Source organism: Doryrhamphus excisus, linkage group LG1 (assembly GCF_037039965.1).
Source record: "Doryrhamphus excisus strain RoL-2023G ecotype Guam linkage group LG1, RoL_Dexc_Guam_v1.1, whole genome shotgun sequence".
NCBI classification, from domain to species: Eukaryota; Metazoa; Chordata; class Actinopteri; order Syngnathiformes; family Syngnathidae; genus Doryrhamphus; species Doryrhamphus excisus.
In genome coordinates, this window is record NC_136357.1 from 10014301 (window position 1) to 10027469 (window position 13169).

General features: G+C 41.8%; 1 protein-coding gene across 2 annotated transcripts in view; it reads left to right on the forward strand.

The window, feature by feature from the left end:
- Positions 1-10987, forward strand: part of iqsec3b (IQ motif and Sec7 domain ArfGEF 3b) — a 36858-nt gene extending 25871 nt beyond the window's left edge. Inside the window, exons 8-15 of one of the 2 annotated variants that reach the window (XM_058075530.2) lie at positions 1096-1262; positions 1771-1910; positions 3276-3407; positions 3549-3648; positions 3772-3930; positions 4011-4103; positions 8878-8924; positions 10437-10987. In XM_058075530.2, coding sequence (XP_057931513.2) covers positions 1096-1262; positions 1771-1910; positions 3276-3407; positions 3549-3648; positions 3772-3930; positions 4011-4103; positions 8878-8924; positions 10437-10856 — 1258 coding nt within the window. In that variant the 3' untranslated portion in view covers positions 10857-10987. The remainder of the gene's footprint in view (positions 1-1095; positions 1263-1770; positions 1911-3275; positions 3408-3548; positions 3649-3771; positions 3931-4010; positions 4104-8877; positions 8925-10436) is intronic. The other variant, XM_058075528.2, reaches the window with a different exon arrangement.
- Positions 10988-13169: the final 2182 nt, after the last annotated feature.

A 13169-nucleotide genomic window follows, 5' to 3' on the forward strand; every position in this document is an offset into this window, starting at 1 on the left:
TGCTGCAGCCAACATGACGTGTAGCGTTACTTCACCAAGGGCCAAAGCACTTTGCACTGTCAAATGCGTCCTGTCATTGTCATTCATGATGACATCAATGTTCCTTGTTGTCAGTCACCATTGAAATGACCATTAGACCATTTCCAATTCAAGTCTCATGCTGCCTTCGCAGTCTTCATTATTTGCACCGACTGTCCTACTGCACTTTTCCCTGGCTGCTGTTATTGTTATTGCGCCCTATGGTATCACTGAAAATCCCAAGACTTCCTAGCAGCTCACAAACAATATCCTAAAATAAGGAGCGAGAGAAAATGTGGCGGAGTTGGCGGGAGGATAAAGCTGCATTGCAATAAAGTCATGAAGCGTGAAGTCAGGGGGCGCTTCATTAAGTTAGAATGCGCTTCAGGACACACAAAGACTTTCTGAGAGGTGTTTCTAATATTCAGTCCATCCCTGAAGGTCTACTCAAGAGAGGTGGAACGAATATTAAAGTATTTTTCATCATCGTTTCATATACTGCAACACTTCATATTAAAGTCAGCGCAATTTACAGGTTTTAGTTTTCATTTTTTCCTATACATTATATCCTCAATGACTAATTCATTAAGTACCCGCATAAGCAAGGTCACATTTGATTCATACTGTTGAAAATTAAATATTAAACCATATATTTACTATTTGGAGTTTAGTGTAGCTGTGTGCTGCGTCATATTGAAATATGTCGCTCATGTTTTTTAGCCAGGAATTCATAACATGATAGTGTGCAGATGCAGCTGGTGTTGTGGCCAGTCATATATTCTATATTCCATATTCTCTCTGTAGTGGATGCTTCTCGATTACAGTGTGATGCAGCGAGTAAAGAGAATAAAATAAATACTTGATATGCCTGAAGGCGTTATTTATTTACATATATTTTCATATACACAATCCAAAACTGTCAACCCATGAAGGATTCTTTAACCTATGCTATTCTTTTGTAAACTTTTCTTTGTGTATAAATTGGCTTGAATCGATTGAAAACAATGATTACTTTATTTATTTTTAAACATTATTATATTTATGTCCATGTGTGTTGTCCTGTTTTGTCCTTGACAGCCAGCGCTACTGTATGTGTAATCCTGATGTGGTGCAGCAGTTCCACAACCCCGACACCATCTTCATCTTGGCCTTTGCCGTCGTCCTTCTCAACACTGACATGTATTCGCCTAACATCAAACCGCAACGCAAGATGGGCCTGGACGACTTCATACGCAATCTGAGAGGTGAGAGAGTGCACATTTATTTATGTTGTTGTTTTCATCAAGTGGAGCATTTATGGACATGCACACATTTACTCGAATAAAGCCAACTTTAATTGATTGGACTTCTCTTGCAAGTCACATGAAGTCAATTTCTCCAAAAGGCCTCGCTTCGCTCGCCTCGCCTCTACCATCCATGATATCCTTGAATCCTGAATGTTCTTCCCCAGTGACGTGCCCAATTAATTGCGGCTCATTGAGATTTAACGATACGAGGTCATATTTTCCAGAAGCATCTCATCACCTCCGCTCTGCTTCAGCGCCGCTCGGCAGCAGAGCAGTTTGACTTCTATTTACCTTTACTCAGCACACTTCTCTTAAGTCAACAGCAGCGACTGCCGACACAATCTCTGCTCTCCGAGCTGCTTCATTGTCAGGGAAACTACATACGCCGGAATATGACTGTTAGTACCCATGTCGACTGTATTCGATTTAATCTCAACCATCCAATTTGGATGCTTGCTCTTTTGAGGTGTGGACGATGGAGCAGACATCCCCAGAGAGATGGTGGCGGGCATTTATGAGAGGATCCAGCAAAGAGAGCTGAGGTCCAATGAAGACCATGTTACTTATGTGAGCCGAGTGGAGCAGTCCATCCTGGGCTTGAAAACTGTAAGTACGACCAACTGTCCAGAGGGTGCCCACGTTCTAAAATACTGCTTATATACTACTGCCTATACTGTAGTACCGAATACCTTATCTAGATACCTAATTTACATATCTACATTACAAACACTGGGATGTTAGATCGATTTGTTACCATAGTGACCAATTTAAGATGATTTTTCAAGTTTTTGGAAACTTGCTTCCCTCCAGGTCATTGATGTACGTGAATGAGGGAAAATATAAATACGGTATTTTATTTTTGAATACTATGTTAGAGAATTTAGCTTATTTTAAAGGGGACCTATTATGCTCATTTTTGTATTGAGTTGTGGTCTCCTATAGAGCAGTTACACACAATAACCCACACAGAAAGCTTTCAAAATCTTCCAGAATCTGCAACTATTCCAGCTGTATTTCCTTGGATTTGTGCTTCCCGGTGTGAACGGTGTGTTTTTATGTATTCCACCCACAGCAAGCAAGATCGGTCACACTCCCCAAGTGCTTCCGAACTACTAATGAACCCCACTTTCTAATATAATGAGAAACTGGACACTAAATGACATTTGTGGCGCCCCCGATTGTTTTGTTGAGGTTGTAGTCAAAATATTATGGAAGACATGCAAAGACATATGTAATATTGATATCATTAATGTTTGATAATCATTAGACATACAATCATTTACTTATGGGCAGTTGTCCTGACAAAGATGTTTTGCTTAATGTCGACCATGTTTCTACTAAAATTTTACAGACATGTGCTTGTCAGTCCTGTAAACATGTGTACCAAATTTTGGGGTGATTTGGTGAAAACCCTAAAGTTACATTGGGTGTTTTGTAGAGCATATTGTCAGTCCAACTTATGGGACCAAACTTTGGGGTTTAATAACGACGAACTTTAACCAGAAAAATAATAGCACAGCTAGGAGACCAGGGTTCAATTCCACCCTGGGGCATCTTCTCATGTGTGGAGTTTGCATGTTCTCCCCGTGCATGTGTGGGTTTTCTCCGGGTACTCCGGTTTCCTCCCACATTCCAAAAACATGCTAGGTTAATTGGCGACTCCAAATTGTCCATAGGTATGAATGTGAGTGTGAATGGTTGTTTGTCTATATGTGCCCTGTGATTGGCTGGCGACCAGTCCAGGGTGTACCCCGCCTCTCGCCCGAAGACAGCTGGGATAGGCTCCAGCACCCCCCGCGACCCTCGTGAAGAAAAACCGGTAGAAAATGAATGAATGAATGAGTATTGGTGCAGATTTTGGTAATTTTCACCCTACCTACCTGCCCCCCACCTACCTAACCTGATCAGACATAAAGTACTTGCTACAACCTATCTACTGCTTGCCCACTAACCCACCGGTACCTTCCACAGATCCTGGCTGTACCCCACAGGCGTCTGGTGTGCTGCTGTCGCCTGTTTGAGGTTCCCGATGCCAACAAACCTCACAAACAGAAACTGTCGCAGCTCCAGAGAGAGGTCTTCCTCTTCAATGACCTGCTCTTGGTGAGCATACTCCAGTAGTCTAACATATGCTCCTACACCCTCCAGTGAAACATATTTGATTCCTTCAGCTCTCTCTTGTTCTTTTATTTAGTCTGCAACTTTCAAGTATTTTTATGTGTTTTTTGGTGTGTGTGTCTCCAGATCTTGAAGTTGTGCCCTAAGAAGAAAAGTTCAGCATCATACACTTTCTGTAAAGCAATGGGTCTTCTGGGGATGCAGTTTCACCTCTTCAGCAATGAATGTAAAATGCAGATGAAAGAAAAAAAGCATTTTGTATTATTTGTATTCCGTACATTGTTCAAATGTAACCAAATGTTGTTGCTGCACATTTTTGAAAAACATTCTGTGTTTCTGTTCCTACCAGACTATGCCCACGGCGTCACCATGCTGAGCCCGTTTACCTCAGAGAAGAAGCAGCTGGTCAGCTTTTGCTCGCCAAGCGGGGAGGAGCTCAGGAAGTTTGCAGAGGAGCTCCGAGAGGCTATTTCCGAGGTCAATGAGATGGAGCACATACACATCCAGTGTAAGGAGTGGAACTACTGTGCTAGTATATACAAACAAACACGCGGATATCTACAGCTGGCTGTTTTCTGGTGTTAATAGGGGAACTGGAGAGGCAACAAGGCATCCAGCCACACAGCATACACACAAATGGCGGCCAAGTGGATGTGCACACAGGACACGGATCCCCTTCAGGTACTGTGCATATCATGTTCGTTGTACATCACAACAGAGTGAAAATTGGTCAAAACATGCACCTCTAGTTTGTCCTAGGATGACTTAGAAAAACATTTTGATCACAACCCAAAACTCTGTAAATGTGTGACAAAGGTTTATGCACAAATTACATATGTTGTGGAAAAGATTTCTATCATCCTAAGTAGGATAGAGAATGCCTGAAATAAATACATAACTGGCAGTTTTTATTACCTTTGCAAAACAAAGGGGTCAGACAACACACAGTATGCATGGCGGTCTGTAGGTGTCTGGCCAAGAGTGGTCTCTTGGCGGGAACTTTTATACTCCATAGCATGCAAATTATATTACAATAGAAAAGAGACATTCATGTCACTCCCCCGATGCCACCCTCATGTATGGGGGTTAGCCTACACACCCAGTCTTCTGGCACGGTTTGTCACACCCATGCGAGGTAACCTCCTAGGGCAGGGGTGGGCAAATATTTTGACTCGTGGGCCACATTGAGTTAACAAAATTGCCCGGGGGGCCAGAACATATATTTAACACACACACACACACACACTATTTTATGCTTATAATTTTCCTTGAATTATTTGTCTAATTTTATGTGTAAAAGTGTTATACTATCAGCTGTATGTTCTCATATCCCTTTTTTCAGGAGCACTTTAAACATCAGACCACATCAAACTATGTCATTTCATTTGACAGTTTTGTTTAGTTTTTTTGTTGTTTTTTTTAACTAAATAAGACATTCCACTTGCAAGTCATGTGGCCAGTTTTTATGTTAAAAGTTGAAATACTTAGAAAGCAACTGGCGGGCCGGATTCAAACACTTGGTGGGCCGCATGTGGCCCCCGGGCCGCAGTTTGCCCACCCCTGTCCTAGGGTCAACCATTTGGTGGGACCTCTTGATGTCCCCTGTCTCGTGAAGGTAGAGTTTTGATCAAAGAATGACCTCCTGCAACACTGACCCTAACCCCAGGTTACAGATAGCCTCCTGCTGGGCCCACCATCCTTGAAGGGACAGCAGGATGTGCTCGGATGCAAATGTTGAAGCTCTACAAAAGGCCGTAAAGTAATTCACACAATGTGTAACATACGTTATACCTGTGAAATATAAAATTTCCCATCACACATATTGTATGAAGCAGGGGGTGATTTTAGGGCTCTCACTAAACACCGCAGAAGAATGGTTCTTTGGAGTCTGAACTGGTGTGAATGAGACACGGAAACAGGTACTTGCAGTGAAATCACATATTGTGAACAAAGGGAACAAAATGATAAAAGTAAATTTTCACAGCAATATTGGTCAAGTAGCTGCTATAGCAGTTTTTACGAGTCTCTGGGATAATGGTGGCTTTAGGAACGCCACTCTAGAGGAATGGTCCTCGATCCTTGAGTCCACAGAGTCAAAAGGAAAGACAGTCCTACCCGTTCGCTGCCAAAGCTTCCTTTGCTTGGGGTAGGACCAAAGCCGTCTAAAAAAACCTGACCTGCACCGGCCAGAAACAGGTGTTAGCATGTCAGTCAACTTTACAAAATTTACCGGTAAATAATCCAACAGGGCGGCACGGCGGTCTAGTGGTTAGCGCGCAGACATCACAGCTAGGAGACCAGGGTTCAATTCCACCCTCGGCCATCTCTGTGTGGAGTTTGCATGTTTTCCCCGTGCTTGCGTGGGTTTTCTCCGGGTACTCCAGTTTCCTCCCACATTCGAAAAACATGCTAGGTTAATTGGCGACTAACCTAGCATTGGCGACTCCAAATTGTCCATAGGTATGAATGTGAGTGTGAATGGTTGTTTGTCTATATGTGCCCTGTGATTGGCTGGCGACCAGTCCAGGGTGTACCCCGCCTCACACCCGAAGACAGCTGTAATAGGCTCCAGCACCCCCGCAACCCTCGTGAGGAAAAGCGGTAGATGGCCATCCTTCATAATCTCAGTAAAAGTTCACTTGTGGCATTCATCCCACTTTACGGTCTTTCAATGAGTTTAGCAGTTGAAATATATACATAGCGGCCGCAGACATGGCCGGTGAAATGGAAAGGCTTACTGCAAAGTTGTTTTCTGTAGGTATGGATATCAAAGAGGGTTGTGAGCATGTAGCTTGTTGATCAGCCACAGCAGCAGCCACTGATTACCTGCACCTGCTGGCCCTTTAGTGCTTCCTTGCAGCACAGACAGCCAATCAGGAGGGGACCTACCGTCAGCTGACCAAGTCATATGACTGCTCCTCATTAGGGTGGTGGCAAGACATGGGTTACATGTATATACTTTCACCAATATGACACCTCTTGCCAATTGCATTGAAGTCAATTGATTTGTCAAGTTTCAATTCAAAATTGATCGGCAGCACCTTTTTAGTTACTGGTTTACTTTTCAATGATATAAGCTATGCAAAAGAAAGTGAAGCCTAAGCTGATAAGCTGAAGTCTGCTTGACTGTTTATTTACTGGCTGCAGATGCTTACTGGACTCTTGTCAGCACTGTGACAGCTATGATCAGGTGCATTTAGCCACAAATTTGTTTCCCTAAAGCAAACAGAAAGTTGTGGTCATTTTTTTGATAAACTTAAGCCTCGTAAATCTTCTCATCTCACTTACCGAGGAAAGAAACCAAATAAGTATTTTTTTTATTCCTTGCAAGATTCCTGTATGTAACAAAAATGCTTAAAATGACAACTGCTTGTCACTGATTAAAAGCCGAGGAGACATGAATATGCCAAGGTTAAAGATCATTTAAATGTTAGGTAGTTAGTGACGTCACAAATCATACACCGTATTTTCGGTTGGCTGTTCCTGCGACTTATACTCCAGAGCGACTTATAAATGAAAAAACTGTTTATGTTACATAAACACTGGACACCTTTTCTGTTCATGTTTATTGTTTGTGTAGCTGAATAACCATTGTGTTAGCATATCTTACACCTACTCAGCTTGTTCTCTATTCTTTTATTGTTAGAACTTGCTCCAAGAGGACGTAATGTTTGTTTTAGTTAAGTAGTTTGTAAAATAAATTACCCACAAAAAATGCGACTTATACTCCAGTGCAACTTATGTATGTATTTTGGCCTTTATTTTGGCCATACTTATGTAAGTATGCATTTTGGCCATGTTCAACTTACACTCCGGAGCGACTTATAGTCCAGAAAATACAGTATACAGATTTGTCTTGTGACATTGTCTTGTGAGTTGTACATTAAACATAAAAAAATATGATGCTTCAGGTTTCCTTGTAGAAAACTAATGCAACATTTACTACTGCTCAGATGCAGATTTTGTGTAAAAATGATTATATTGTTTGGATCTGTCATGTTTTTTGATCAGACAGCAATGTTAGAACATATTCCCAGCCAATCACAGGGCACATATAGACAAACAACCATTCACACTCACATTCATACCTATGGACAATTTGGAGTCGCCAATTAACCTAGCATGTTTTTGGAATGTGGGAGGAAACTTTATGACCCGGAAGAACATGCAAAATCCACACAGAGATGCCCAAGCGGAGAATTGAACCCAGGTCTTCCCGATCTCCTGACTGTGTGGCCTGCATGCTAACCACTCGAACACCGTACGACTGTTATCATTTAGCTTGATTTAAAGTTAGAGTTCATTTGGAGCATTTGATACACACAAATACATCCAGTATAATCATGTCCTGTTATTTATATGTCTTTCAATGAAATACAGTAAAAACAGTCATATTTCACACATAGTTGCAAATGGTGATTAATCATGATTAATTAATCTGAAAAGCATTGTTAATAATTGTAATCATTTGACAGCTCTAATGGAAAATGGAAACTCAACTCATTATTGTTTCCAAGACTGTTACCACTTTTGTGTTTTCTAAAAGTAAAATTATGCATAACTAAAAAGAGAAAAAGAAATGGTTGGTTCTGGTATTCTTAGGTGCTTGCTAGAGCAGCTAAGATGTTTGTGTGCGAGCACGTAGTGGGCGACCCATCCTGAAAAACATTTGGGAAGATTGACAAGTTGAATGGCCAGCCGTCTGCTCTTATCCTCCTCCAACCCATTTTAAGGCCGCCCAGATGTGGACAAGTTTTACTGCTGCTTCAACAGACAGGTGATGCCCACACACGTAGAATAGAAGCCACGATTGGCAAATGGACATTTTCCCACAACTGGCTTAAAAAGTCCAAATATAAAAACGGGTTGACTAAATGGCCTAAATGCAGACTTTGTGTTAAATCTTTTAACATCTCCAACATAGGCTGGCGGTGGTAGTGAATCATGTGATGGGAAAAAATACACTTTACTGTCGTCTGGTTGCCACTTCCTGCAGTACTGGGTTGGTCTTTCTTTGTATGAGCGACATTACCTATAGCTATAATCTCCTGCACGGTGGTTGAGTGGTTAGCACAAAGGCCTCATAGCTAGGAGACCCGAGTTCAATTCCACACAAGGTCCCAGCAAGTTAAATCATCCGACCAGTCCAGGGTGGATCCCGGCGATAAGCGATATAGAAAATGGATGGATGTTAAATTGTTATTGTGTTTTTTAATAAAACATTTAACTTTGTACCTGGAGTTTACTGGCTTTGAGCAGGACAGAGATTCCTGTCTTACTATGGGCTACCTCATTGTTGTCATACTGCACGCTGCTGATTGCAGAAACTGACACGGAGTTGATCAAATGAACATATGTTCCACTCCACATACACTCACGTCATTGGTGCCAATTGTATACACCTTTGGTGGAGGTCCTGATTTCCACATACTGCCTGTTGATTTTGTGCCCACAGGTCAACAAGACGTGTACGATAAAACAGGCAACAATAACACAGTGGAGGTAAGTGCCAAAACCACTCTTGTCTCCCTCAGGTAAGTGCGTGCTTGTTCAGCTCTGTGAGTGTTTTGAGTGTGTGTGTGTTTGTTAGGGAGGGACTAGTCTCATCTTTCAAAGAAGAAAGTCGACTTCTTGCTTTGCTTTAATAACGACAAGAAAGAATAGAAAAAAAAAGCTGTGCCCGAGGCTTATCACCGCCATGTTGTCAAGGATACAAAGGGTGCTGAGAGGCCCGTGAGGTTGTGACGCTGATGTGGCTCACATGTGGATGACTAGATGGGTGAATGAGTGGATGAATGGATGAGCCGCCTTTCTGCTGACGTCCATTCTTCAGCAGCTGCTTCTTGCCAGCGGCCTCACTCTATAAGCCTTTGCAAGCCAACGTAAGCCAGGCTGTATCGGCACTCGAGGCTTGATGTTAGTGTATCCACAGTGTGTGTGTGTGTGTGTGTGTGTCTTTAATAAACAGCCATGAGTTGTTGTTGTGTTCTTCTCTCCTTTTCTTCTCCCTCTGACCATTTCTTCCCCATCTGGGCTAGTCCTTTTAGACATGTCAGTCCCCCGTGGAGGCACCACGCCCTCGGTGTCACCTCTATCCCCTATCCTGACACGAGACCCTCTACCTTTGACCACACAGAATAAACACACACCCACCTACCCACCCACCACCTCTCCTCACTTTTTAGGGAAGTGCGTGATAGGAAAAAAAAGTTGGGATGCTGTGTAAAATGTGCATTATGGACCAAAGTTCGTATTATGTTTATTTGTTTATCAGAATATGGAATAAGTTGGAGTAACTAATTAACCCAACATGAATGTTTTTGGTATGTGGGAGGAAACCGGAATACCCGGAGAAAACCCATGCATGGGGAGAACAAACTCCACACAGAGAATCAACCCCAGGTCTGACTGTGTGGCCTACATGCTAACCACTCATATACCAAACATATTCATTCATTCATTCATTTTCTACCGCTTGAGGGTCACAGGGGTGCTGGAGCATATCCCAGCTGTCTTCGGGCAAGAGTACGCCAGCCAATCACAGGGCACATATAGACAAACAACCATTCACACTCACATTCATACCTATGGACAAATTGGAATCACCAATTAACCTAGCATGTTTTTGGAATGTGGGAGGAAACCGGAGTACCCGGAGAAAACCCACACATGCACGGGGAGAACATGCAAACTCCACACAGAGATGGCCAAGAGTGGAATCGAACTGCATTATGTGCTGTTATGTATAAAATATGTGCCACTTTGTGTTGTGAATGTATTATACGTATGCTTATAAGAATATTTGGTGTTCATTAACATTTTACACAACGTCCAAACTTTTTAGAGTTAGGGTGAAAAAAGAAGTGAGTCAGTGTGTGTGTGTTGCATGCGCTCACTATGCACTCCACCTCCGTGCATGCCTGCATGCCCCCGTGCGTGACACACCAGAGGGCTGCGTAAGGCTGTGTTCAGGCTGGTAACTCCTCATGCGTTCTCTGGCTGTTCCTAAACTAGGTGTCAATTCACAACAGGCTGCAGACCTACCAACTGAGCCAGCCCAGCGTTGAGGCCACGCCCCTGGCCCTGACCGCCCCGCCCGCCTTGCTCAGCCCTGCTCAGGCTGCCGAGCTCCGACCGGAGACGCTCATCCAATGCCAGCAGATCGTCAAGGTCATCGTGGTGGACCAGAGCGGGCGGGGCCGCATGGAGGCCTTTCTCAGTCAAGGCCCGGCCGCCCATCAGCTCATTCAGTCAGCCTTGTCCACACCTGTGCACGTCAGGGAAGGGGACGGGCCCCAGCCCCCTTTGCCGCCACCCCCACCCCCTTACAACCACCCACATCAATTCTGCCCGCCTGACTCGCCCATGCCACTCCATCACACTATGCCTCTCACTCGCAGGCGTAACTCTAGTGGCTCCCGCAGCATCGTCTGAATGCCCCCCACCCCCGCCCCCCCAATGCCCACATGTTGGAACAGTTGTCACCCCTCTATGAGTAGTAAGCATTAAGAAACAGCCAAAAGAGCAACCATGCCGTCGGAGTTCAACAAAAAGACAATGAGCTGAACCATAGCTGAAGATGTCTGTCCATGATTCACCCCTGTATGAAAATACTATTTTGATTACCAATTATAATCCCCCAATGGACGCTAGAATCATATAAATATGAAGGACGTTTGCTTATGCTTATGATTTAGCCCATGCACTGAAATGAATAATCTCAGCACTACAAATGGAGCTTCTCAGCGCTGTAATGATTTCTTTCTTATCTCCCTAATTAGCTTATCTGTGTCATTTCTTATTTCAGGGTAAGATAAGGTGGAGCAAAAATGGCTCTACCACATCCAGCCTGCATGTACAGTATCATGTCATACATACACTTCATGTACTTGTAATAAGAGGAGTATTAGGGCCACACAGACAACCAAAAGGACATCATGTCACTTAAGTAATAGTAGTTGGATTTTTCGGGGAAAAGTGGTAACTTGAAGGAAAACATTTGTCATACAGACTGTTAAGCTGTTTCTTATTGAGCAGAGTCAACAAGCACTACATTCATGTAATAAACAGTACAGTAGTGCAACAAACTTTTTACTCAAAATGTTATATACATAGTCATTCTTGTATAATAATTGAATTCATAATATTTTGCTAATAATGCAGCATTATTCTTACTTACTCTAACAAATTATGACTATTATGGTGATATGATGACCTTTCTCATATTATTATGACTTTATTCTTGCAGGGGGGGGATGTAATTTTTTGTCATTTTTGTAAAGCAAATTTTTTATATTACGTGTATCATAAAATGTATACATTTTTTCTCCTAATCTTACATCAATCTCCATAAAATTGTAGAAAATATATATATAAAAAATGACAACATTTTCCTTGAAATATTTGAGCTATTAAAATAACAATGTAGGTATATATATATATATAGAATAATTTGCACCAAATGAGGACTTATGTTATATTATGTTATATTTCTTGTAATACTCCAACTTTAGTTTTGTACTTTATTTCTGTACATTTTTGACATTATTTATACTAGCCCTATTTTTTCTGATATTTCTGATTATTCTTTTCATAAAATTCTATTTTGTTCTCATAATACTATGACATATAATACATATAATAATACTATACTATGAATACTATGTCTCCTTAAAATTCCCCTTGTAATATTACTGCTATTGAAATAAGGCCATAGGTGGAATTTTCATGAATTGTGATGTTTGTATCATAATTCTAACAGTTTTTGTCTCATCATAAAATAAAAATATACCAATTTAAATAATATTTTTTTTTCTAAATTCCCATAATTGCACGAAATTTGGAATTTTTCATAATCCATCCATTTCCTATACCGCTTATCCTCACAAGGGTCGCCATGCTGGAGCCTATCCCAGCTGTCTTTGGGTGAGAGGCGGGGTACACCCTGGACTGGTTGCCAGCCAATCACTGGGCAAACAACCATTCATAATATCATAATAATATATTTTTTTAAAAGAAGGTGTTTGTTTTTCTTTTAATACAACATCTAACATATTTTATTTACAGTGTGGCCCTCATACTCCTCCATATTCATGTTGTTTGCTACAATGCTGAGGCATTTAGCTGAAAGGAAGTGACAGGAAGTGCTTCCATTAGCTTCCTCACGGGCAGTTGGGCTACTTGATCCCTAACAGCCAACAATGAGGCTCCTCTCCTCTTGTACATTGCCGCCTGCTTCCTTCAGTGTGAATATTCTTGTTACCTTTCCATTGAGGCCATTTATCAGCCGGGAGATTCTTACTTGTAGCTTTAGTTGAAATAAAGGACATTAAAACGGAGGGATGAGGGTGGACAAACACACAAACACATCACAACCCCTATTGCACTTTTACTTTCTTGCACATTGAAAAAAATATATAAAAAAATGCAGAGATGCATTCTTGTGCTGAATGTTAAATCAGGAAAAAGGAGCGGAAAGATGATCCGTGAAAATAATTGTTACTTGTCATTTCATCGCCGCGTCTGAGCCGCTTTGTACAGCTGATACGAGACGCACTGAGCACATCTGGTAACCTCTTTTGCACCGCAGAATATATTGGATAAAATATATTGTACATAGCTATAAATATAATATATAGATTCTATTCTGAGAACGTGATCCCTCGTTTGTGTGCGTGTGCGTCAATGTCTGAAATTTGTACAGAGAAGAATCTAGTTTAAAACAAAAAAGGAGATATAGTTGTTATT